The 26,060-nt window shown below is 45.4% G+C and overlaps 2 protein-coding genes across 5 annotated transcripts in view; both read left to right on the top strand.

Annotated features, from left to right (window-relative positions):
• The first annotated feature begins 2,572 nt into the window (after positions 1-2,572).
• Positions 2,573-10,274, top strand: LOC119453170 (40S ribosomal protein SA). 3 transcript variants are annotated; one of them, XM_049667608.1, is made up of 7 exons: positions 2,573-2,668; positions 3,861-4,025; positions 4,618-4,817; positions 5,696-5,995; positions 6,666-6,782; positions 7,864-8,055; positions 9,761-10,274. In XM_049667608.1, exons 2-6 carry the CDS (start codon positions 3,893-3,895, stop codon positions 8,053-8,055), a joined length of 942 nt encoding a protein of 313 aa, XP_049523565.1. In that variant the 5' UTR covers positions 2,573-2,668; positions 3,861-3,892; the 3' UTR covers positions 9,761-10,274. The 3 variants fall into 3 exon arrangements, with proteins under 3 accessions (XP_049523565.1, XP_037571109.1, XP_049523564.1); XM_037715181.2 differs by having other exon boundaries at positions 2,641-2,765; positions 5,696-5,989; positions 6,660-6,782; XM_049667607.1 differs by lacking the exon at positions 2,573-2,668 and adding an exon at positions 2,735-2,863.
• Positions 10,275-13,879: 3,605 nt separating this feature from the next.
• Positions 13,880-26,060, top strand: part of LOC119453167 (exportin-6-like) — a 41,740-nt gene continuing 29,559 nt past the window's right edge. The window contains exons 1-5 of one of the 2 annotated variants that reach the window (XM_049667606.1): positions 13,880-14,491; positions 16,955-17,070; positions 18,975-19,087; positions 21,103-21,291; positions 23,650-23,812. In XM_049667606.1, coding sequence (XP_049523563.1) covers positions 16,968-17,070; positions 18,975-19,087; positions 21,103-21,291; positions 23,650-23,812 — 568 coding nt within the window. In that variant the 5' untranslated portion in view covers positions 13,880-14,491; positions 16,955-16,967. The remainder of the gene's footprint in view (positions 14,492-16,954; positions 17,071-18,974; positions 19,088-21,102; positions 21,292-23,649; positions 23,813-26,060) is intronic. The other variant, XM_037715176.2, reaches the window with a different exon arrangement.

The following is a 26,060-nucleotide window of genomic DNA, read 5'->3' as shown; positions in this document are numbered from 1 at the left end:
TGGGATGAGAAATTATAGTATACTTGAGAGCTCTGTGTTATTTTGCAAGCTCTTTGCTAAAGCTGCCCTAGGAGATGTAAATATTTGATGTTTTGAATTCAAATTGAATGCCAGCAATAAAATTAGCAATGTGATATTGGATTTCTTGCAGTATGTATATCAAACTGAATGCATTAAGTTTCACCACATAAGCCAGAAATTTTGCCTTTGATGAAACTTCAGTTCGGTGAAGGGAAGCCAATCAGCTGCTGATGAAAACTGTATATGTTTTGGGCCTAGTTAAGATTTATTCAAATTTTTTGCACTTGGTTAAAGCACACAGCGCTGAAACAATTAGCTAGCGGAGAGTTTAGTGTCAGGTTTGTTGCCATATTCAAGTATGCACAGAACCAGAGTATTAGCTGCCATAGGACTTCACCGATGTGTGAATGTATGTCAAAAGTGGCGTTTGCTGCACCATAAACTACTGAGATTGAAGCAAGCTGATGGCACTTTGATTTTGGCATATCGTACTCCTGCTTGAACGATATTGCCGTGCTGTTCTTGCATGCATTTTAAAATGACCAGTTATCTTAATTTGTTGTGTTTACGACCTCTTCGTAAGCACTGGTAAATGAACTTAGCTATTTCTTTTTGTTGAAAGCGTGCATTAGGCTAGTGAGAGGATGTTTCCAAGCACATTACATTATTCCTAATGTAGACACATACCTAGTTCTGCAAAGCTGTCTTTTGTGTTCGTCAAATCTGGTAAGGACACACAGTTGAAGCAAAATCAGTCAGTGGCAGGTCATGTGGGTGTCGCACGGCGCACTTTCGATCATGCTCGATCGCGATTGGCTCCTTCGTGCAACCTGCTGGAAGAAGCCAATCACTGTCGTGATATTTCGATCTGGATTGGGCCAACACCACTTATCGTAGCGTCATGCTACTATATATATATATGTGCCACTTATAATACACTCTTAAAAAATTATGCACCTTATGGGGCTTATTTCTAGATGGTGTTGGACTTGCGTTGTCCCACAACGATAATGAACATCTTTAACGCTGCAAGCCCCGTACTTCCAGGTCACCAACGGCATGCGTACATATATTCTAGGCACTGTAGCATGCGCGTTGTCAGCGTGACATAGCATTCTTGACAGGAAAGTAGCGAGCGTGGAGTTTTCAAGAAAGGAAACGCAAGCAGGACAGATGACTATCGTTGTGGGACAAGATAAGCACCAAAGGGAGCAAACATTTTCAAGAGTAGTCTAGGTGGTGTTGATCGAACTTGATCGCGATCCACTGACATTAGTTTTTGCTTTACCACACCTCATTATTTAGTTGTCTGCAATACAATGACTTGCATTGCTACCTGTGTAATGTGGTAACATTTTATTTTGCTCAAAATAGACTTGTCAATCTATCTTGATCTTGGTTTGCATTCATCTTTTTTTTGTGTGTGTGATGGGTTATGTAACACTCGGTGTAACTAACACAGCTTCGCTGTTCGACCATCTTCACGGGGTGGAAGGGCTCTGAATTTTTTGCGATATCTCTTGCTTAAAAAAGAGCAGAAAATCTAAGGGACATTAGGCTAGATTACACCTGTTGCTCGGTTAGAGTTTAACGCTACATGCACCTAAAATAGCTGTGCTTCTTGATCGTACATCACATGAAGTTACACTTAACATGCTTCAAACGCCATCTGCAGGCTTTAAAAGATTTTTAGAGCGCAGCTGGCTATCAGGCGCCCGTTCCTGCGTCGGCGTCCGAACGAGGGCAGCGAAGAATGAAAGAGCGTATGCGGAGCGCAGCGGGGTATGAAAGACGGCGATAGCGAGGAGGAGGGTGTGGTGAAGGCGTAAGAAAAGACGTAGTGCAGGTCAAGGGACGGGCTCTGCGGCGACGATGGCTACGAGGCGGCGCCAGAGCAGCGCGCGTCGTCTGTTCACCGATGACGCCAACGATAAGGCATGCGGCGAGCGCGTCCACCGATACCATATAAGGAAACAAAGCACTGCATAAGCAAAGGTCTGTCTGCGGCGGCTGCTGTGAATCGCGCCCACGCGCTGCCTCTCGCGATCTCACGATTAGCGAGGCAGTGGCACCACACTTCGCTCCTTTGCAACGTGCCGCACGAGACAGATTGTCCACGCCAGTCAGTATATCGCGAAATGAAAATACGACTTTTTGCAGAAGCCTCTAGGTGCCGCCATCTTGGGCTGTTAATGCTGCTGTTTTCAACCAAATGTACGTTACTACAGTCGATTCGCAAGTATGAAAATAGTTGTATAAATGCATTTAGCGTTCCATGACCACGTTACGTGACTTAACTTCTCGTAAAACTAAAAGAAAAAATGTTTACGTAACAGCCCAAGATGGCGGCGTTTATGAATCGAATATAAAACCGTCTTGGCTGCGCTCAAATTTCGCATTAGGGAGTATCGTAATCGTCGGTGAATTTTTTTGACGATCTATAAGAAATTATACACGGCAATCGCAATGTGAATAAAAGTCGCGGCAGACCATGGCTTTTTTTTTTTTTTTTTTTTTTTTTTTTTTAAGTTGTTGCGTCGGCAGCTGCGTCGACACAGTCGCTGGTTGGCGTGTATTTCCACCAGGCGGCACCAGAGCGCTAGCGATCCATTTAGAAACGTGACCGCGTTACAAGTTGGGGTGTCTCGTAAGTGTTCCGAGAATTTCGATTAGTAATTTAGCCGTGTGTCTCACCGACGCCTCGATTTATTCTTCGTTACGGCAGAAATAATCAGCTGTACGTAGTAAGTGTGTGTGCGCGCTCTGTATACCGGGTAAAATCTCACGATAGAGCTTTGACAGCTCGCCGGCGTTTGATGCTTGTAAATAAGACGCAGGCGACGTACTCATGTTTTGTTGCTCATTTTTACTGTTCACGTTTTGCCTTTTCCAGATTCACTTGCGAAACGATAATTGAGCTAGTTGTTTCAGCAATTGTATTTGAGGGGCTGCCCGGTTGGTAGGGCCAGCAGAACTCGTTACGTGACATGCAAGTCGTCGAAGCTCTCGCGCACTGCAAATGAGAACTGTCATCTATCGTTGAAGTCTTGTGGAAAGAGTCCACGTAACGTTTATCTTTTACGGCCTTCAAGTGTCTCCAGCGGCCCCTTTGGTTTTCAGCTGCCAAAAGTTTAATGCCAGTAGCGTTCGAACACTTCTAATTAAACGAAGTGCGTCGTGGTGACGAGGGCGTTCGAACGCACGTGCGTGGTCGCTGTGGCGTCTTGTGTAACTGTCTTGTCCTTGTAGCTCACCGCTCCTTAGTCATCAACCTTGTCGGCAAACGAGACACAAAGACAGTAAATGTATATAACTGAATTAACTCGGCCTTATCCCGTAGGCGAGCTTCGCATAGTGAAATTTCGAAAGCGAAAGTAAAACAGTAAGCGACTTCCATGCACACTTTGCAGCGTCGCGCGTTGGTGTTAAGTGACTGTTGTGTTGAGTGTTTGTAGCCGAATGCCGTACTCTCAGCCGGTTGCATTATTCAGGAAGTTATATTGAATCTGTATTGCCTTGGTATTTCGTATGTGCGCTAGCTGGGTATCGTTAGGAACTTGGCGACGCAGTGTAGAGCTTTTGCCTTTGATAGCGCACTTGCGTCACGTGACAATTGAAAGTGATTTGGTGTTCATGTATAACACCAAGCGTTGTCGTATTTAGCAGTTGAATAGGGAAGGACATTTAGGCCGGACCTTGGTCAAATCGGGACATTCATTAAGAACAGCAGGCGAAAGCAAATGATATAAAGTGGTGTGATGATTGCATTTGCTTATATTTCTGGGAGCCGTGCGTGTGTCTCCATACTGAGTAGCGTGGCTTGTCATCTTGTATTTCAGCGTTTCGTCACTGCTGTCCGCCATTTGGCACAATGTCTGGAGGTACCAGTGTGCTGTCTCTCAAGGAGGATGACGTGAGGCGATTCCTGGCGGCCAAGACTCATCTCGGCACAACAAACCTAGATTTCCAAATGAAGGAGTACTGCTTCAAACGACGTTCCGACGGTGAGGTGCTGTCGCTTTCAATCGAAGCCATGCTACCGCCGATAGACGATACTTTTTTATCACAGTGACCATAGTGAGCATGCGCGACATTGGCACTCTTTTGACTTAACAATATCATGGTGAAAAGAGGCCTGCTCTACTCCAACCATTGCCAGCTTGTCTCCAGTGATGTCTTGTGGCACTTATTGTGGAAGAAATTGTGATTTACAGGGTTATGATTTCATGTAGCCAAGGTGTAATTAAAATAAAAATGTGCATTTCGTGCCATGAGCCTGACACTGGCAGCGATAGCTATAAGGTCCAACAATTGTTTTGAGTACGTATAGTAAACTTTTTGGCACAATGTAAGTATAAAATAAAACCATGCTGAGGGTCATTTCACACAAGAGTGAAGTTTGGCGGGAGAAGAACTCTTGCAAAAGTGTCAAAAGGAGCACCGTTATTAGGCGATAAAATTGGGCAATTACCAGCCCTGTAGCGTTGCCAAGTTTGCTTCATTAGCATATGCTGCTTGTTTATTACCAGTATAACCGAAGTGTCGTTTCGTTGCAATTGGCCTCTAATGTGCATGGTTATGTGGCATTCGTTCCAGGCATACATCTAATAAACATTAAGAAGACATGGGAAAAACTGCTACTGGCTGCCCGTGCCATCGTTGCCATTGAGAACCCTGCCGAGGTGTGCGCCATCTCATCGCGTTCGTATGGACAGCGGGCGGTGCTCAAGTTTGCGAGCTTCACAGGTGCCACACCCATCGCTGGCCGCTTCACACCTGGAACCTTCACTAACCAGGTATTTCAACTTGGTTGTCGACTTTAGGGGAGAGCCTTTGGTGGCTTTGTTTCCTATGTTGGAGTAATGAAGGTGGTTTTATATTGCACTTCTAGTTAAGCTGGATTCACGCAAGGGGCATGATCGCTGACAATTCAGTCACGTGACATATGACGTACATTGAACCACTTCGCAGCCAGCCACGCCAGCATTCACACGACAGCGGAAAAAGGCAGCCGACGCATACAACCTAATCTTACTCTCCCTCTTAGATGCATGGACAGTGGTGCAAACACGTTGGAACACTGTGTGTGCTCCACCTTGCAACCGCTGAGCTAGTGGCCCAAGCTACTTGTTTGTTGCACGCATTTCAGTTTAATGAGCAAAGTGTAGTGGACTGAAGATGGTTACTGCCAGTCGTTTTGCCATTAATGTCAAGGGTATTCCTTGCTGAAAATCCCAGCGATGATTGGATTTTGAGCTGTGTCACGAAAAGCTTCGATTGAGCGCTGCAGGAATGGTTGATGTATGGTCCCGTGATAGGCTATCCCCAAGCTCAAATCGCAACTTTCTCTGTTGTTGAATACAGCTTTTGCGGAGTCATAATCGGTAGGCCGCTCTAGTTTGCGATGGTTGTCCACTGTGATTGACATGCCCTGATTCCCTGATGCATTTTCAGATTGCACTGGCCTTTGTGTTTGTGATTGCACTGGCCTGGTGAAAGCTCGTTAAGATCACTTTACTAGCAGTTCCATGTACTCTTGTTCTCTCACCAGAAAGCGCCATTAGATATCAGCACTTCATTGTGTTTACTTTAAGTTTTCGTGAGGTGTGCTGCATTCATGCTATGGCAAGTTTTCTGATGGCTGAATACCAAAACCTCTTCCTGGTGCACACAGATCCAAGCTGCATTCCGCGAACCACGGCTGCTGGTCGTGTGCGATCCGCGGGCGGACCATCAGCCCGTCACAGAGGCGTCGTACGTCAACCTGCCAGTGATAGCCTTCTGCAACACGGATGCCAGCCTGCGCTACGTGGATATCGCCATCCCGTGCAACAACAAGAGCCAGCACTCCATTGGACTGCTCTGGTGGATGCTGACGCGGGAGGTGCTCCGCATGCGTGGGTCCATCCTGCGGGACATCCCCTGGGAGATCATGGTTGACCTGTTCTTCTACCGCGATCCCGAGGAGGCAAGTGTTTGTTCGCTGGTGCTTTGCATGTGTTTGGTGAGGCAGGCTGGTTTGGCCAGGTCTCCCAGCCTCTCTACTGTTGAGATGATCCCGAAAGAATTTTTCAAATGTTAAGTGCCCCCAAACAAACTGCAACCAAGGTCTGTTCATGGGTGTGCACATTCCGAGCAGCATGTTTTCACCTACGTTGTAGCACATCAGTGACCAGTCAGGTCAGACGCTGGGCATACGTGCCTCAAACTGAGTGGTGAAATCATAGCATATCCTACGAAAAACTGTTTACCATCTGCCTGCGAGGCTGTCTGTTAGGACATTGCTGTTGGCATGCAAAGTTTCAGTGCTGGTGGCCCATAGTTGGTGACAACCTAAGAATGCGGCAACAAATACACCGCTGTCCATCTCCAGGATAATTGCTATTGGTGTGCTGGTCAATTAAGTTTTCTCATTTCTATGACATTGGGCGGAGGTGAACTTCTCTCGGGAATCACGTTTGAAAGCACTAAGGTACAGAGGGCTGGCACAGTGCAGCTTAGCGGGTGCGGCTTCTACTGAAATCTTGGGTTATTGCACTGTGTGCAGTGCAAGCTTGTCAGCGCCTTATGCAATTTGTTATCACCTGCTTCTCTGATGGCCCCCTGCTACTTCTGGCGTTGTCGCTCTCTCTCTCCAGGCTGAGAAAGAAGAACAGGCGCAGCAAGCTTTGCCCGAGCGCGGCCTCAAGGAGACAGTGGAGTACACGACCGAGCAGTGGGGCGGAGGAGACATCACCGGAACGCAGCCTGATGTCACAGATGTGAGTGGCTCCTCCTAGTGATTCACCGCATTTCGTCGAATACAATGCGGGGTTTCTTTAAGCTTTCCTTGCAAACCTACCAGGACATCACTGACCGTGGCTGCTGCTTCTGCTACTGCAGTCTTGCTGAATAGCTTCCACACACAGAAAACGACAGATGGACGTGTCCGATGGTGGGATCGAGCGTTGGTCTTCCAGCACAACGACCCGATACTCTAACCATCCAGCCATGATTGCACGCAGGCCTATCTCGTGCCAATGCGGAGTAACTCTTTGACGCAGTTGGCACGTGCATCACATCATAGAGCATGTGCATGGGCCATTTTCTGTTAAGCTGCAGAGGCAGAAATGAAACATGCGCACAATGGTCATCCTAACTACAGTCATTTGTGTCGTACTTTTCTTTGCGTTCACAATTCTTTCCTAAAAAAAAAAATCAAACAACAAGAAAGCGCTCATTACGGGTGCTGCTGCTGCTGGCCCCTGGTGTTTAGCCTTATGTTTTTATTTCGATAGCAATTACAGCTAAATCCTGATAATTCAAAATTGCCTAATTTGAATTAATGAATAATTTGAACTGCTCTGTTGGTACCGGCAAGGCCCTGTGTACTTGAATGGAAAGAACACTCCCCCAAATTCGAACTCCAAAAACTGTGCAGTGGTTATTGCGAACAAAATTTTTCACTCCGATCGATTGCTTTTTGGACAAACCAGAGCCAAAAGCAAAGATTCGATGCATCACTAGCTACCGTTACCGCTCGCACACCTAGTTAGTATTTTGAGCATTAGCAATTACTCTGATATGCACGATGAGGCATGTATAAATAGCGAATGGATTTGACTTGCAGATTCAGACTGTGCTGCCCCGCTACCGTTGTGATTTAAGTGTTTCTTGCTTTTCTGGGCACAAGTTTGCTCGGTGAAGAGAGCTAGGTTCTTGGCTCACACTCATGGCAGTATTTGTACTTCTGCACCGTCACTATGATGTGACATTATGCAGCGGGGGAAAAGCCTTTTGAAACCTATTGATTGCTTGCTTGCTGCGCTCTCATAAGGCTGTGTTCGTCTCCCCACGGTCCAGTGGTCTGCTGCTGTCGATGTGCCAACCTTCCCAGCGACCGTGACGGCGGCACCTGTGGTCGTGCCACCGGCACCCGTGGTAACCGAAGACTGGTCGGCAGCTGCCATTGAGGACTGGTCTGCTGCACCACCTGCTCCGGCCAGCGGGACGGGCACCGAGTGGGGGGCCGGCAATGACACCAACTGGAACTAAGTGAGTAGTAGTGCGTCTTTTTAAGGCGAAGCTTTCGTTGTTTCTTCTCCGGGGTTAGGCATTGCACGAATCTCCAGTGCTTTCACTATGCTGAAGCAAGCAGTTTTCATGACAAACAGTCATGACTATTCATGATTGAAATGACAGCATGATGAAAGGTTAAAAGCGAGTGCCGCAACATAGTACAGCACAGTGCTTGTGGTGTCTTGCATAGCGTCGTCTTCACCGTGCCGTTTGTTCCAAAATTATGTATGCTGTCATGGAGCTGAAATGATTGGACACCAGTACGGTGACTATAGGTGCCAGACTTCGAGGAAAATGTGGTTGAATAAGACTTGGCAGTGAGGTAGTGCCTGTTTCAAATGCCACTGGCTACAACAGGCTTAGTTTTTCTCAGCGGCCACAGCTCCTCAAGTATTCGTGTACAGCCTTTGTGTGCCTAGCAACTCGGCATAAGCAAGTGCACTCTTTCGCTAAACTTAGTTTAGCACCCACTTTGAACATGCTCTTATTTATTTATTTATTTATTTATTTATTATTACCTTAAAGGCCCCGGTGTGGGGTATTACATGAGGGGTGGGTGATCACTTCAGTGAAATGTGTACTCAATGGCAGCCTTGAAATGATGTGCATAGGAGTGGTGCACGGCGTTGGCGGAAAGGTCATTCCAGTCCCGGGCAGTCTTCACAAAGAATGTCTGTGCGCAGTGGTCCGGGCGGGCGGGGAGGGTACGCAGATTTTTCGTGACGTAATCGGCAAGATTGACGGTGCGCTGGAATGATGGCTGAAGTACTAGGAGCAGAATTTGTGATAAAGACACAGTCTAAAAACATGACGCCTTATATCTAGATTGGAAATTCCTGCTTTCAATTTTAGCTGAGAGACATCAGAATAAATAAAATGAGCTGCACGATATTGAACTGCTTCTAGAGTGTTAGAAAGGGCGGTTTGGCGTGGGTCCCAAACAGAGCATCCGTATTCTAGCTTAGGTTTGACAAAAGTTAGATTACATGCCTCTTGCTAAGATGTTAGAGTGTGCTTCTGTTTCTGCCACAACGCACATTTGCAAATTTTGTGTGCCATATCTTTCGGTTTTTTAGCAGAGTTAAGCTCCTGTCGCCCCACGGTTATCAGATTAGGAAGAAATTATACACAGCAGGGGCCCCCTCATTTATTTAAAGCTATGCTTTCCTAAGACAGTTTGGATAAAAGGTGTGCTTCAAAATTTGCTTATATATGTGCCAAGGAAGTCTGAGAGAAATGCGGCGAGACATGCGTTTGCTCTGACAACAGTACACCAGCATGTGGATTGTTCTCTTCTGCTTCTTACAGCAACGATTTCCACTTAGATGATTTCTGGCATGGCTCTCTTTTTTAGCGTATTTGTGCTGGAAATAGCAAATAATATTCCCGCACCTCGAGCACTTTTAGCAGTACAGGCGCTGTGGAGTTACATTTGTAGACATGACAAAACTCGTTGAAAAATTCAGGGTTCCCAATCTCTTGCGCTGCTGCATGTCTTTAACGATGCTGAAGACATGGCAGCTCTCTCTGAACTCGATCTTCAATAGATAAATTAATCGGCACCTGAAAGGGATGTATCACAATTGTGGAACAGTGGTCACATAACCATTACAGTGCCTGAATGTCGTTTTGCCTGTTTGATCATTTTTAACCACTTTTTTTTTTTCTTTTCTAAATGCAGGTTGTGATCTCAGCGGGAACAAGTTGGAAGCTGAACCAAAGTTTGCCGCACAATGTTATTTTTTTGTAAACATTGCATCATGCTAGTCACACAGTCTGTTACCAAAAAAAGCATGAACCAGGAGAGCTTACACTTTTCAGAAGATAACTTGCTTCCCTCTCCTCTCATGCTCATCATGTGTTCATCTAAGTCATTTTATAATTTTGAAATTGCTTTTATGTAAAGATCCCGTCGCCCCAAAAGCGTGAATGCATTGTGCGCCGAACTGTGCGTAGTACCCGGTGAACTGCGAGGTTCTTGTACCAGGAACGTTTTGGACCAGTTTCTCCTGAAACAGGTGCACGGAAGTGAGAGAACCTTCCGATCTGAGCTCCTTTTGCAACACACTTGCTGCCAAAGATGGAAATGTATTGTTAAAACAAAGATGGGAGGTGCGTCCAACTGTCTTTTCACACATATCATGCAGGGTACAAACTATTTATTCATTGACAAATGAACTGTTTTCATTGAGATACCCCTGTGTTTTGTCACTTTATTTACGAGCCTTTTTCGACATTTCTGACACACAGAGGTGTGTCGTGCATTCATAGACGATTACGGGACATACTGTATTTAATCGTGTAAGACCTGCACTTTTGTCATCGAATTTTTTACAGCGTGCGGGCCTTCCATGAGGCAGGCTTACGGCCACTCACCGAAGCCTCCAACTGCACCTGGAGTGCTATGCAGAACCACTAGTGGCTGAATGAATATGAGCACTTTTATTCAGTTGTCCTTGTTGGTTGATGAGCTTGCCTCATCTTAGCTGTACCAAAGCTGGTCATTCTGTACCTTGAAGCTCTTAAAGACCAAGATAGAGAAAAATTTATTTACGCAAAGGCAGAGAGGTCAGCCTGAGCTATAGCTTGCTCTGGCCTGCTACTCTACACTGGGGAAAAGGGATGGGGAGGAAAAGGGCTGATGAATGATGATGACTTGAGGAGGAGGTGGCATATATACTAGTCTACAACGTTGTGCCATCTCTAAAGCCATGCATCTAGCCCAGTGGCACTTGTAATCAAGGCTGCGCGGTTTGTATTAGGCCAAGGACTTGTCTGATAGCGGCCTCTTATCAATGCTTGCAATGGAAGAAGCCAGTTGCTTTCGTTCTTGCGCGAATGCGGGACAAACGCAAAATATTGTCAACGTGAACAAGAGGCAACACATTGAACAAGACGGCGGAACAGCTTTAGAAACACTAGAACAAAGACATCTTCTTCGTCTTCGAATTACCCTGTCCTACCACTCTGAGCCATTTAAAGCGCATATTGTCATCGTCGTTTAAACGTCTAGCTAGAGTACGCGTCAATATGTGATCCAGTGTTCTCCAGTGTTCTGGCACCTGATAGTATTCACATTTAGGGCTAGTATCACTGCAACCTATGTCTATAACACTTGCTGAATGCGACACCAAGGCAAATCTGGTGTACCCTGCTTGTTTGGCTTCTTTTGAGCTTGTGACAGTCTCAAACAAAAACAATATCTGCATCGTGCTTCTGAAAGCACGATGCAGATAAACCTCTAAATGGGGCACCTCAAGACGATCGGTTTGTAAGCATGCTGGATCAATTCCATGTTATGATTTGGCTAGATACGGTGATGATGCTATCATCGGCAGGACAGTAACTAGTGCTTCTAGCAGCGGCTTGCAGAAATTAATTGGCATGTGGGTGTTGCCTCAGAGATTACAACTGCATGCCAGTGCAATCCTGGAGTCCACGCACCCAAGTATGCCCATTGCGATTAAACTTTTTTCCAAAATATTGCACTTCAATGTGGGGGTGCAGGTTTTACGCGAGAAAGTATGGTATCTAGAAAACTTTGATGCTGCCTCCGAGAAATAGGACGAGGAAATGACATTGATTATACTCCGTTTCATGCATAGGAGGCAAGGCTATGAAGGTTAGTAGAGATTTTTTCTCACTGGCTCCCTGCCTTTCCTCTCTTCTATTTCTCTCTTCCTCTCTCTTTTCTCACTGGCCACTTTCACGACCCCCCCCCCCCCCCCAAAAAAAAAAGTCTCGCATATGAAAGAAAGATATAGGTATGTGCCATATGATAGAACGTATTATGTCCTATACTTAATAATTACGTGGGAGGTCTCACAAGTCTGAACCTCTTTGTACCACCGAGCAAGTGGAGTGGCACATTTCAGTGGCCAAAGCACAGTGTGTCTCAACTACCAAACACGCGAAGGTGCACGAATGATACATGATTTGACGTAACCTTATGCACACAAGTTGTAGCTGTAATATATGAAATAGTTCCAAAGGTGTCGCAAAATAAGAACTGCACTGTGGAACTTGCAATGCGAGATTTCTATGCCCACACTAGTACTTGCACAGCTCCCCCAGCGTTGCCTGCTATGTAAGAAACGAAACTCGGCTGTATACCAGTTTTTGCACCGTCTCCAGACACGCGTCGCGGACTGGAAAACTGAACTACTGTGTGCTGCACTTACTTTCGTGCGAATCACAATCGGGGCAGCCATTGTTTTTCTCTCTACATTAGCAGCTGTACTAATGTAGTAGCACGTTTAAAAGCTACGCAGCCATGACGAGAGAAGCCTTCTACTAAAGGCACTTGCGAAGTAGTATGGCCAACAGAAGGTTCAAGACGACTGGAGTGTGGGCATCTTTTGACTTTCCCTTGTACATAAAATGCTTCAACCGGCTTCTTGCTACTCGGTCAACAACAAAAAAAAAGTACAATTCCTCCGACTCTGCATTCATTTACTGTGACGGCAGCCGGCTTTTCTCTCGGCGGCTGCTACGATCTTCCCAGGAACTTTTGGGATGCACATGTCTTTGCTACATTACTATACCCGCTGTAGCCTCGCAAAATACATGCACAGGCATCACCACTTTGAGAGTTCGTGGCGCAGAAAGCCCTGCACAAGGCTTTGCTAAAGCACAACTAGTGGTTTACACTTCTGGCTCCTAACTTCGTATTGCCACAGGAGTGTGAGTGCAATTCCCAGTGGCGTTCATGTCTGTGAACTTTCTTCTTCATGTGGCAAGAGTGAAGCTGAGGAGGTGGGCTGAATACTTGACACAACGAGAACGGAGAACTGGAAAAAATGATGCACACAACATACCCTGTTTCAAGCTTCTTGATTGGTGCTGTTCCAGCAAAAGCTGTCTCAAAGCTGGAGGGCTTCCCGATTCTCTCGGGAGATCTCTCCGATTTAACCAAGTTTCTTTGCACCTAGACCCTCGGTTCTCCGAGGTACAGCTGTGCATCTTGCACCCCTGTGCTTGATTTCGTGGGGTGCTAGGCATGGTGTATCTGTGGTGCAGTGCACCCTTGAACCTTGCAGTGAGTGGGTGCAGGCCAGTGCACCATCACCTGCACCTTTTCTGAATAGAACGCATCAATGTTTACAGTAGGTCACAGCTGTGATGCTGTGCTATTTGCTGCTGAGGTGCCAAGCTTCACCAGGCTGAAGATGTTAGGCTACTTGCCCTGGGACCATTCACGTGCTGCGTGCACTGTTAGGCACACAGTTCAGGTAATGTTTTGTTTGTCACAAGTAGCATCCTGCATTTCGGCATCGCATTTAATGCGTTTCATGTAGAAGCAGAAGCCCGTACTTGCTAGTTTCATTATCAGGGCACATTTAATATTAACGACCAACGTGATAAAAATTTACATTTCACGTTGCTTGCTTGGTAGGTATGTTTGAAATAAAGGCTGCTTTTTTATCGCCAAACGTGAGATGAGTAAGCAACGAAAATACAGTTGCAAGACCAGATAACCTTCACATGCCTGCATTGATAAGATTTGTAAAGTATATGTCCAAGTATATACCTTGAAAACATACCTCGTGAAACTGGCATGGTTTGCAAAATATATCTAAACTGGATGTTAAATCTTTTGAACCTGTTTATCGAAACATTTTTTAGACAGAGTACTGGCAAACATGCTCATTTCACCTTTTGAAAGTGCTATGTGCCCATATGTTCACGGAGGCTTCTCCACAAAAATGAAAATCGCAGCAATTTTTTTCCCCTTTCCCAGAGTTGACGCATTACAGACGTTTGAGCACCGTTATTTTCTACCGAAACGTGGCCACAGTCTTCACAAGATTTTGTTGCCGCATACTTACCTGTTCAAATTTCCCGCCGTTACGCCTCCACAATCGGTGGTGCTGCCATTTGCCGGCAATGATGCGGAACACGTTGATTAGCGCGACGCGGTCTGCTGACTGCATCGTCCCGTTGGCGCACCCGTTTTTTCGTGGTCTATGGGCCAAGTTTCAAAATCCACCTTTGGCAACTTCGGAGCTCGCTTGCCGTGTGTGTGTGCCGGCTGAACTGAACCGGCGGGAGGGTCAGATACGGATAGTCTGCGTTTGCAATTCGTATTTACAATTAATTCCTCTCGTTAGTGCGTGTTTGGCATTGTTTATACTCGCTTCAGTGGAACGCAGCGTTGCGTTTACGGGCAAGTCGTGTCTGTGCGTAGTGCAAGTGAAGGTGTGGTGTTGTGCGGTGCGGTTGGTTTGTGGGGAAACGTCGCCCGGTACAGAGCAGTGTGAAGCACGGCTGTGTTATGAGTGCGACTTGTTCTTGCGGCAGTCGGCGCGGCGGTACATTTGGACTGTTGATGCGCCCGGGACCGTGCTTGTTCGGCGCAGTTGCGAGCACGACACCATCGACAACTGTCACCATGCCTGGACAGGAAGCATAGGTAAACGTTTCGTAACACCTGATATGGGCGTGCAGCTTGATCGAGGTAGTGGCTATCTGCGATCGACCACAGATCGTTTTACGAACGTAAACTGTGTGTATAAAGGCACCGGCGCGGAAGGAACTGTCACGCGAAAGCGCATTCTCCGTGTACTCCGTGTATGCTTGTGTGTATGCTTGTGTGTCTTCGTTAGCAGCTTTGCGCGAGATATATTTTAAAGATCTGAAAATGAAAAGAAATAAAAGGCATTTGAAAGCGGGACACATTCACGGTCAGGTTGCACCGCGCGGTCCAGATTGTGTGCAATATAAACAGTTTAGTGTGCAAAGTGAACGTTGTGTGCTCTGATAAAAATAACAGGTTATATAGAGCTAGGGTGACAAACAGTTCAATTTATCAGTAGGGAGAATTAAGATAAATGGGCAAACTTGTGCATTCAGTGTGGTGCGAATTATCTCCTAAAACACTGAAACATAGCCCTCAGAGATCTGCAAAATCGCATTTGCAAACACAGAAGCACACTCACTTTGTCACATGTATGTATACAATAAGACCATGTTCAAAGTGGGCGCTGTACTATTAGTTTGTAGCGAATTAGTGAACTTGCTTATGCTGAATTATAACATGCTAGGCGCATGAAGGCTCTACGTGAATATACTTAATCTCACCTGTGGCCCCTGAGAAATTCTGTGCTTGTAGTCACTGGAATTCGACATAAACACTACCTCGTTTCCAAGCCTCTTCAGCGACATTTTACTTTGAAGTCTGGCACCTAGTCACTGAACTTGAGTCCACTGCCAGTATGTAGCTCCATTGCACCATACATAATCATGGAACAAACGAAATGATAAGCCTGCAGCTGTGTAACACACCACGAGCGCTGTGTTGTGCAGTAATCTGTTACTCGCTTTAATCTTCATTTCTGACAGTGCTGTTAGTTCAGTCAAAAATGTATAGACCAACTTGTTGGCTTCAGCATAGTGAAATCACTGGAGGCACTCATGCATCTACATTGTTTTGTGTTTTTATCCACTAGAAGGGTTCTTCAGAAATGTAATACATGCATATATGCTTGGCACGCTTGAGTAATGCATAGTTCACATTGCTATAGGATTTCGTACTGTAGTAAACATTTATACACGACTAAGAACTACTGAGTTCTTAGTCTTATTATTTGCTCCAGTCAGGACTTACAGACATTCTTTGACCTCTTGTCAGTCATCTGGGCTTGATTCATTTGTTTATTCTTGGTAATTGGAGATCACAGGGACGGAGAGGCCATCGTCCTGCAGTGGACATAAATATAGGCTGATGATGATGATGAACTACTAAGTCCATTCTGAGTACAGCCGCCGTCAGACCTGACTCAAACAATAAAGGCACATCTATAGTGTTTTAACTTCAGCAAACACTAGCTGAAAAGAGCAAACATTGAATGCATTGGAAGGGAGACTCATCAAGCCAGCACATCTAAGGCACCCAAACCGTAAGGCACCATGTTTGTTCGTTTTAAGTGTGACAGTGGCTGTACTATCGTGCTCTTTATTAGTTGCTACACAGGAGCCTGTGGCCCAAGGAACTCTGGAACTGAATGACGGTGCCAACATACGAAAAAGTGGTGAACCGAACACTGTTCCAATTACTGGTAACACCCCTCTTTACAATAATGGTTGTAGGTGCATATACCATTTCTTGGTGATAGAAAAATGGCAGATGTACAACCATGTTGCAACGCATATTGAGCGCAATAGTACATCACTTACTTTTACAGTAAGGTGTGTTATTGTGCATTTGCAGTAGCATTTTAGGCTACATGAAGATTGGGCAACTTAGTTTGTCTCTTCGCTCTGAGTGCAAAGCTACCCGGTGATATTGAACATATGCTGTGTCACTGCTGCCTCTATACCTCCATATGTGGTTAGCAGATAAACAGTAGATATATATGCAGGCTACTGATTTCCTAAGGCTTGGGACAGAAGTGAGGACACAGTACGCACTGCAAAGGCCCTGCTGTTATTATTTGCTACATTCAGGACTTATAGACATTCTTTGACCTCTAAATTGTCAGTCATCTGGGCTTGATTCATTTGTTTATTCTTGGTTTGTATTTTTTGCTTTTGTTTCTACTCTTCTGCTCTACATGTCAATTTAAACACATCTTAAATAGCGAGCTCTGCATATAGCAATACTGACATCTTCAACTTCCAATAAACTCTTTCTCTCTCTCTCTCTTGCAGTAGAATATTGCAAAGTCTGTTACATCTAGTTGTTATATAAAATGCTATAAAAGTAGTTGACTAAAGACAAACAACCGAAAAATGTTGACTTCTCGTTGGGCTGGCAGTGTTGCTATTTCATCGAGTTTACTGCTCGAAAACTCTACGGAGAAATGTGAGCTTCCTTTCTCTCTGCTGGAGCTGCTTTTTGAAATGTCACAGTTTATGTCGTATTACTTGTGTGCAGAGGTGAAGCAACCATGGCCTGCGATTCACTCCAAGGAGCTATGTGCCAGGAAGTGCAATCCCTGGTGAACGAGTTCTTCCGCGACGGCACCAGCAATCAGCGAAAACATGAAATAGGTACATCTTTCTTGTAAATATTCTCTTAGGACAGTGTTTCATTCACCGGGGAGTTTTAGTCGTTTTAGTTAACGCAATAGACCCTTTTCATAATTGTAATGCTAGCTTTTCTGTAAGCGTGCAGTTTGGCCAACTAATAGACCTATTTGGCAGAGCACTTACATTCCGCTCAGACCGGTATATCCCAACAATTTGTACACATCCGCTCAGTGGGAACGCCAGTGCATGTGCGTACAACGCTCATACTGCCACTGGAACGTGGAACACCACCGATGATTTGCTACGGAGCCGATTGAGCGTAGCGTGAGTGTGTGTCTCCCTGGTTTCCCTGTTGTTTTACAGCTAAGCTCACTACACATGGCTGGCTTATCTGGGAGACGTGCTTGTTAAAGAAGCGAACTCAATACAGTTCTCTGCAACTACCTGAGTGCGTGAAATGTGAGCGTGAGCCACGCTTTGCTAAAAAATGTGCAATGTTGGCGTAGTAATTTTCGCAAACAGTGTATACGAGCACTGTTTACTTGTATTGTGACATGGAAAATGTAGGTGTGGCTCTCTTGATGAAACCATGTATAAGGTACAAAGGTCAACAAACATCTCTAGAACGCGCGAACCACGTTCACAGGACTTCACTGGCTATGTCTGAAGATGATATATGGCGAAAAACCGGCTGTATGTTAGGTTGCGTGACTAAATTTACAGTTTCCATTGCTTTCTTTTAACCTGGTGGTCGGCTCAAGCTTTGGTAGCTGCATTTGCCCTCAGGAGTGTGTTCTAGACATGTGTGTTGACCTCTCTACAAGCCACAGCACTTGAGTTAATGATAACTGGTGTTGGGGGGGGGGCGAATGTGCGGTGCAGAAAAGTGCACTTGTGAATTAGGAAAAGGGTCTATTCTAAAATAAAGTTGAAGGGCGGGCATTGTCCTTCCTTTCCCATGTCTGCATCACAAATGTCTGTGTTGAATTTCGTGGGTACTTAGTTTAGCACCAAACTTTGGTCTAGTACTATCCTGATCCATTCAGGGTAAGTTAGGAGTAGTACACGTATGTGGCGATGCTAAAATAGGAAAAAAAAAAGTATTTTGTCCAGAATAACCGGTGGCACCCCCTGTCCCAGAAGAGCAAATGCCCGTTGCAGAGACAGCACAATGCGGAGCACCTTCACTCTCTGGGCAAAAGATGGTACTGTCATCTCTTTAGCTAAAGAAAATCCACGTTTTTCATTTATTATCATCGTAGACGACACGTACTTCTCACTTATGTTGAACAAAACACGAAAATAGTGCATCTAAGCACAGGATCAGGCACACTGCTTTGCAATGTGCCGCTTCTGGGTGAAATTCGAGCACAAGGAAGCCAGAAATATAACTTGAAGAGCTGTTTACACCCGACTTCTTAACTGATGAAAGATTCCATGGTATGTGGGATTTTTAGCACAGCAAATGCGACAAGACACCCTGGAAACACAGGACAAACACTTTTTTTTGCCATAGCTGCTTGTGAATCTTGCTTGCATAGATTGGCCACACAGTGAAGTCAGCTTCATCCCTTCAGCTGTGCTGAAAAGTGAAGGAGTGTAGTTAAGGGGCGTAGTCAAACTAACCGAAGCTTGCCAGCAAGAAACAACAGCACCACATTGTTGTTGGGACTCCCAACTTTATTTTCGCCGCACCTATATATATACGTTCGGAGGGTGCCACCATCCAGCCACGTAGTTACATGTGTTTAGCACCCTCCACAAAAGGCACCCACTGTGAATATCAACTAACTAGCCAGCTTATCCTTCTTATTCTCTGGTGTGCTTCATTGTGTGGCTAAAGCGTTTCTCTACCAGAAATACCATCACACTGTCCTGTGTGTTCCACATCCTCGTGTATCCGCCGCCCTTTGCTTCTTTCGTAGAGTGTCATTTGTCGGAGCTCAATCGGCAGGAGGGCAGCTGGCGACAGTGGCTGCAGCTGGTCTGCTGCCGCAAGGAGCCTGAACTGTTGGCCTTTGCCTTCTCTGCCCTCCAGGTGAGTACTCTACACCTCCGAATGAAAGGGTACTCAATTTACGGGGGGGACTGCGGTGTGCTATGTCGCCATTGTGCAGGTGTTAGTCTATTCTTCTGCACAAAGGCAACAGTGTGTGCCGCAATCCCAACATCTTTTAGTGTTGCGTCTTGCAGTGTGCCGCTTCTTTTTTCTTTTTTTAATAAAACAAAAGGGAGGACGTTACAGTCATTGGGTGTACGGTATGTTTCTGCCGCGAGTGTCTCGGATCGTTAAAAGGGCACTAAAGGGAAAAATAGTTGCAGCAGTGTTAGTAAACTGCGCTTCTACAGTACCAAGAAAATGCCACTGTTACCGTGAGAAAGAGAAGGCTGGATGATCCAGAAAAGACAGAGAAACGAAAAATGGGTGGAGACACTGCTTTCCAGTGGCCACGTCAGCTTGCCACGACTTCATGGATTTTGATAGCATCTGCTTGGGCCTATACTCGGGGACAACTTGGCAATGAAGCGAAGGCTTCACTGCTTCACTGCCACGTATCACAAGTATCAGCAAACAAAGTCCACGTGCTTATTTATTTATTTATTTATTTATTTATTTATTTATTAATTTATTTATTTATTTATTTATTTATTTATTTATTTATTTATTTACAGTACCCGCAGGGCCCAGAAGTGCGTTACAGAGGGGGTGGGTACAATAAACGATAACAAAACAACATGGTCAAACAATTAGTAGTATTTAGAGTGATAAACTCAAAATATGATCAGGTTATTGTAATCTTGAAAGATGATGCCTCCTCGATGCAGGCGATGGAGGGGGGAAGGTGGTTCCACTCGGCACTGGTTTTTCGCAGAAATGAATCGGAGAAAATATTTGTGCGACAGAAAGGAATGAACACTTTAAACCGATGATCAAGACGCGACGACATGTACGAAGGTTCTGAAATGAATTCTGGTTTAAGTGAGTTATTTTTATAAATCAGCATGGTTGAATAGCCTGCCGTGTACAATGTCAATGCGACCTGTGCTGTGCAGAGGACAGGTCTGTGCTGTGTTGTGCAGGGGATCCGTTTAACAGGGTATGTGGTAAATGTGCTGTTCAATATGCCATAGTTGTACAGGTCATCCTCGATTTTGTTACACTGCCATCACATGCCAGTACATTAAGCTAATTAGGCTTAATTAGTATTGTAATGAAGATAGAGGCTGCAATTTAGCTGCAATGCCACCAGTCACTGATCACTCACGAGACCAAATCCCAAGCTTGGGGCTGACAACATTGGTTTCCTGCTCATTTCTTGCCTGTCCGGCTTGTTAACAAGCCTACATTACAGTATGCACAGTGCCCAACGATTTAAGCGAGATAACCGGCCCGCATGGTGGCCGGCGCTTCTTGTGCCTCCAGTGGGCCCTGGGAACACCGAGCTGATACATCGTGATATGCGATAAAAGCGAGGGCCTTTGTGATGCATTGTGATTGCATTTGGACCCCAACAACTACTCAACGCTCACCTGTAGGGTAAAAAGCGCCAGCTGCCGTGAAGCCTGATTATTGCGTTTGAATCGCTGAGCACTGTAAATTATGGTCCACTGTTAGAGGGAGCGCCTAGATCACAATAAAGCAGACATAACGTCAACAGTTCACCAGCTTTATCAGAAAAGGTAGCCTAATATATAAAGTGTCAAGCAAAAATCTATCCATATAAACATAGTCTGAAGGACTTCATGTCATATCTTGGCCACAATCGATAGGAAAGTTACTAACCCGGATTTCCGTTTTAGAGTGGACTGTACTGTACAATGCGTCTACACATATTGAGGTTCTTGCCTGGTTAGATTCTGCCACCGCATCGCTTTATGTTTCTCTGGCATTTCTCGACCGACCTGTCCTTGCATCACCAAGCTTCCTGCTTGGCACATCTGTAAACTTCTGCTTTCTTACTCACTATTTCTCCAAGAAATCTTGCGAGCTATAACATGCGGAGAAGTGTAGCAGGGTCGTTGTGTTCTCAAAACGCTGTGTGTTCCGCCCAGGATGCCATTTCAGGGCACAGCCTGGACCCATCCGCCCGTCGCCAGCTCCGCAGCAGCCTGCAGCACCTACTACTGTCCTCACAGCAGCAGTCAGCATTCGTGCGTAACAAGTTGTCAAAGCTGCTCGTGGACCTTGCTTGCATCGACTGGCCACACAACGAGCCCAGTTTCTTTGACGACATTGTGCAGGTGATTCCATATTCTTTACATGCCTAAGTCATCATGTGTGTTTGCCCGTGCGTGCAAGTGTGCTTGGAGCTTTCTGGCACAATGGAAGCTCAGGCCGTACTGTTTCATTATGAGTATTAATGATGTCTTTCGTACGACTCAGTTTGCTTGGAGCTGAAATTCTTGCGTTTGCAGCTTCGATTTGTGCCTTAAATGAAGATCCTGGAACTCGAAATCCTAACTGAATTACTGGCTAGCCTCGGAGCGCCATAAATCATTCATTGTAACAGTTTTCCTATGGCCAGTTTCAGCCCAGTACTTTTTTGTATGGTTTCAAGGTTGAATACTTAAAGCACAAAACCGAAAAGTTGGAAATGTCATGTCGTAAACTCATTTAAAAGGAGTGTATGACATGCTTTCAAAGTTGTTAAAGCTTTACCACATGCTTCTCGCACTTAAAAGGATCATCATTGTTATCAGCCTATATTTATGTCCACTGCAGGATGAAGGTCTCTGTCTTGTGCCAGCTGATTCCATCTTATGCATGCAAATTTCCTAATTTCACCACATGCTTCTCGCACTTAAAAGGATCATCGGCAGCAGCCTATTTTTATGTCCACTGCAGGGCGCAAGCCTCTCCCAACGATCGGTGATTGCCTCTGTTTTGTGCCAGCTGATTCCATCTTATGCATGCAAATTTACTAATTTCATCACACCACCACCTAATCCTCCACCCTTCTTGACTGTGCTTCCCTTCACTTGGCACCCGTTCTGTAACTCTAATGGTCCACCATTGGTCCACCATTGGTCCACCATTGGTCCACCATTGGTCCACCATTGCCCAGCTCCATTTCTTCCTCCTAATCTGAACTGGAATATCGGCTACTCCCGTTTGCTCTCTGATCTTCACTGCTCTCTTCCTGTCTCGTAATGTTACGGCTAAAATTTTTTGTTCCATCGCTCATTGTGCGCTCTTTAAGTTCTGAAGCTTCCTTGTAAACGTCCAAGTTTCTGCCCCATGTGCTAGTGCAGGTAGAGTGCAATGATTCTACACTTCACTTTTCAAGGATAGCAATAAGCTGTCGGTCGTGATTTGGTTATTGCTCTGCCGTACGCACTCCAAGCCATTTTTATTGTTCTGTAAATTTCATTCTCATGATCAGGGTCTCCTCTAGGATAACACTTAGAAAATATGAAGATAAGGAAACACTAACAACATTATTTTAGTTTGACACTAAAGCGAGTGTCGAAATGGCAGCCCTGGTGTCATCAACTTTATAGTGACATCACGACACACAGCTGAACTTGTTGACGTCATGTGGCAATAAGGCAAAGTGCGATAGTGTTGCTCATAAAAAAAAAAAAAAAAAGTGAACAAGAGTTCTAGACGCTTTTCTTCTGGCTCCGTTTGGGTGTGGCAACTGTAGTGATCACAGGAACGGAGCAAGCCAATGTGTCATCTATCATTTTTCTGTGTTACAAAACCATAACTGGTTCATAAAAGCAAGTAATATAGCAAATTATTTATTGAACCTAATTGCATGCCAGCACATTTTCTAGTGTTTAGAAGGCTTGGACCTTCATTTAACGCAAGCAAAGAAAGAGAAGTCTAAAATTTCATGTCATACTCCTTTAACATGTTGACTACGATCTGCGTCACGAGTGGGTCACTGCAGTTGTTCCTCCTGTGGGCTGTGCGGGGATTTCCTGCAGTGCGAAAGTGGCATCTTTGCTAGCAATCAATGGAGAGGAAGCAGTTCTTGTTGCTTCTGATCTAACGCATCGTGGCACCATCTCTCCCCACTTGGAGAAAGTTTCAAAGGAGCACAACTCCCTGTTGACTCACTGGTGGGGGATCATGCCCCAGTGGATTATGACAAGCGATTCACCGGTGGGTCATCACACACCGGAATCGTGATTTCAAAAAAGTGCTGCTGCACTAACGTGTTAAGCGCAGGTTCATGTTTCGACGCAGCATCAGCAAAACTTGATGTATTACTGTATAAGTTCAGAGGCATCCTTTCGCTATCACTCGGTTGGCTTTCGAGGAACAGCTGCATTCCTCAGCTGCCGACAGGTAGTGACACAAGTTTATGCGACTGCCGACTTCGTCAGCAGCTAAGCTTTCACATATATGAATGCAACTTCACATTTTTTTCTTTCTAAAGACCGCGTAGAGTCAGTGTGCCAAGTGTTGCATTGAATGATAAGGATCGTAAAATTCTATCTTTCTGCGAAATTTAAGCACTAATGGAGCAGCAGTAAGAGCAAAATATTTTCTATGTGACTTTAAGCTAAATGTGCACGTCCTGCATGGTGTATTACTGATAGAGTGAAGGAGGGAGAACTGAAAATATTATTCTTATGCTCAATTTGCAGCTGTGCCAGTCCGAAGATACACGGCCACTGGGGCTACTGCTGCTGCAGACGACATCGGAGGAAGTGGCGACCGCACCTCGTGGGAACTTGACCGCTGCCCGCCTCGACGAGTTGCGTCACCTAGTTATACAACAGATGCCCCGCACCTGGGCATTGATTACAGGTGTGGTTTCAGAAGAGATTGGGAGAAGTACATGGCATCCTGGTCCTATCTCAGGGTGACACTAAAGGCTGGTACTAAATCGACAGGATGCAACCAACTACAGTAAAACCTTGTTATAACGAAGTTGAAGGGAGATCCGAAATTACTTCGCTATATCATTATAGCCCTTTACTTCAATATATGCCCGATGGGGCGCACAACTTTGAACATGCATTGAAGAAGACGACCTTATGGCCCGTGGAACTTGCTACACAGCCACGTATGCAATGAAATTTTAATGAAACAGCAACATTTCTTAGTACCTTACGTGACTGCCTTTACGATAGCTGCCTTCTGTTCGAACATGATGGTCTTTCATTTCTGCTTTCTACTTGTCTTGTCTATAGCGCCATCAAACCAATGAAATGGCGACGCAGTAGAAGAAAACGGCTTGCACGCTGTGACGTGAACAAAGTCCGTTGTGGTCAAGCAGCACATGGCACACAGCACGGCGCACTGACTACGCAGCTGATCCAGGCTGGTTCTGTTGTGCGAATGAGGAGGCCAGTGAACCTCACCACGCCGGCTTGGCTTGGCCGACTCGTGGCCTCCAAGATTGCACTGGCGCCAGTGCAATTTTGGAGGCCACGCCTAGCTGCACCAGACTGCGTGACTCACCACAGTGAGGGAGAGAAGGGGATGCAGGGTACTGTTCATTCGCACTGCCACGCGTTAACTACGGCTCACCATCGCCATGGAGGAAGGCCATTGCACTTCTATTTCTCATTGTGGCGCGTCAAGCAGGCTAGCGCAGGAGAGGCGCAGCTTGGCGTGGCGTCAGAGATTGCACCGATGTAATCCCGAAGGCCACGCCCAGCTGCATCGGTCTGCACGGTGCCGCAGTGAAAGAGAGAATGGCGATGATTAACTGCTGTGTACGGGCAGCTACGCACAGTAGTGAGAGAGACCAGTGTTGCTCGATGGTGTATTCAATGCGGGAATGCAGCAGTTTTGAACTTCTGCCCCGAATGTGCACTGAACTCCACGAAAAGTGATATATTCCATCACAAGGGTCGGGTTTTCTTGGTTCTTGAGAGAAATCTAGTTATATCCATTGGCAGGACAACCTTTATTCTTTAAAAGGAGGTTTTAAGTACATGGATCTCAACGGGGATTTCAAGGGAAATTTCGCTTACTTTGTCATACTGTCTATTATTTTGTTGGATACCATTTTGTTATGACAAGGTTTGGCTGTAGTGCTCTGCGGTTTCCGAGGTGTTGCTTTCACTGAGAACTGAGCTTTTGTGAGCTTAAAGAAAATGCCATAAAAGTTGGACAAGGGCTGTATTTTCAAATTTTTCTGCGAATTTAATATCTATTTGAATAGAGAAGTCAGAGTCAACTGCTAGCTAAGGCCTCCTCTTAATCGTGATCAGGGGTCATATTCTCAACGTTTCATTTCATTTTTAAAAAATCTTTTTGCTCTTCTGTATTGGCTCAGCCACCATTATTACTGGGATCGGCCACTAAGTATGCTGCATAATAAGAAAAGAAGAATGGAAAATGAAGTGAAACGTTACAAAATACGGGCACAGGATTAATTCGGCGACTGTCAAAACACAGTACCAAGCTCCATTACCTAACAAGTCCTCTTTATAAATGGTAAATTTTAATGGACCACTGATAATTATAGTTAAGTACGCTGCATTTAAGCGTGAAATCAAATACAGGTTGCTTTGTCAGATTGACAGAACTCGTGCAGAGAGAAGAGAAACGTAGTCGGGGGTGGCAGAGGTTGAGATAGTGTAATTAGACTTGGACATTTGCAAGCGTAGGATGACTCTGGCTGATGCACGGCACGAGTAGTTGGAGATGAGAAGCACGGTGCACTTAATAAACAACGTAAGCACCATGTGTGTGTGTGTGTCTTGTCATTTTATTCTGTCCTGTAAGAAATGTAAGACTTAGCAAACACAATTGTTAGCATGCATTCTATGCACTGCGCTTGTCAGCTCAAAATTGCCAAACCTGGTGAGGGGCCCTTTGAACACTGTCGTCATGATCAACCGATTGGCCCAGCTAGTAATCTGTACTAGAGTTCGCTGACAGAGGCCTTCGTCCTGCAGTGGACTTAAAAATTAGCTGTTACTGAGCACAATTATGTGCAGACCAGCTGTTTCCTGTCACATAGCACTAGCGCGTGTGCTAAACTTTCACAAACTGTATGGTGCAAGCTGTATGGTGCACAGGAAAGAGGCAGAAGAGGACC

The sequence above is a fragment of the Dermacentor silvarum genome, chromosome 5, assembly GCF_013339745.2.
Source record: "Dermacentor silvarum isolate Dsil-2018 chromosome 5, BIME_Dsil_1.4, whole genome shotgun sequence".
In the NCBI taxonomy this organism is placed as follows: Eukaryota; Metazoa; Arthropoda; class Arachnida; order Ixodida; family Ixodidae; genus Dermacentor; species Dermacentor silvarum.
Note: the sequence above shows the minus strand (reverse complement) of the source record. Positions and strands in the feature narration are given on the sequence as shown.

Bases quoted from the DNA above. Each gene is read 5' to 3' on its own strand.
- LOC119453170 (XM_049667608.1), top strand. From the start codon at position 3,893: ATGTCTGGAGGTACCAGTGTGCTGTCTCTCAAGGAGGATGACGTGAGG. The intron at 5,996-6,665 runs GTTTGTTCGCTG...CTCCAGGCTGAG, and splicing joins GCGATCCCGAGGAGGCAAGT to AAAGAAGAACAGGCGCAGCA. The intron at 6,783-7,863 runs GTGAGTGGCTCC...CCCACGGTCCAG, and splicing joins CGCAGCCTGATGTCACAGAT to TGGTCTGCTGCTGTCGATGT.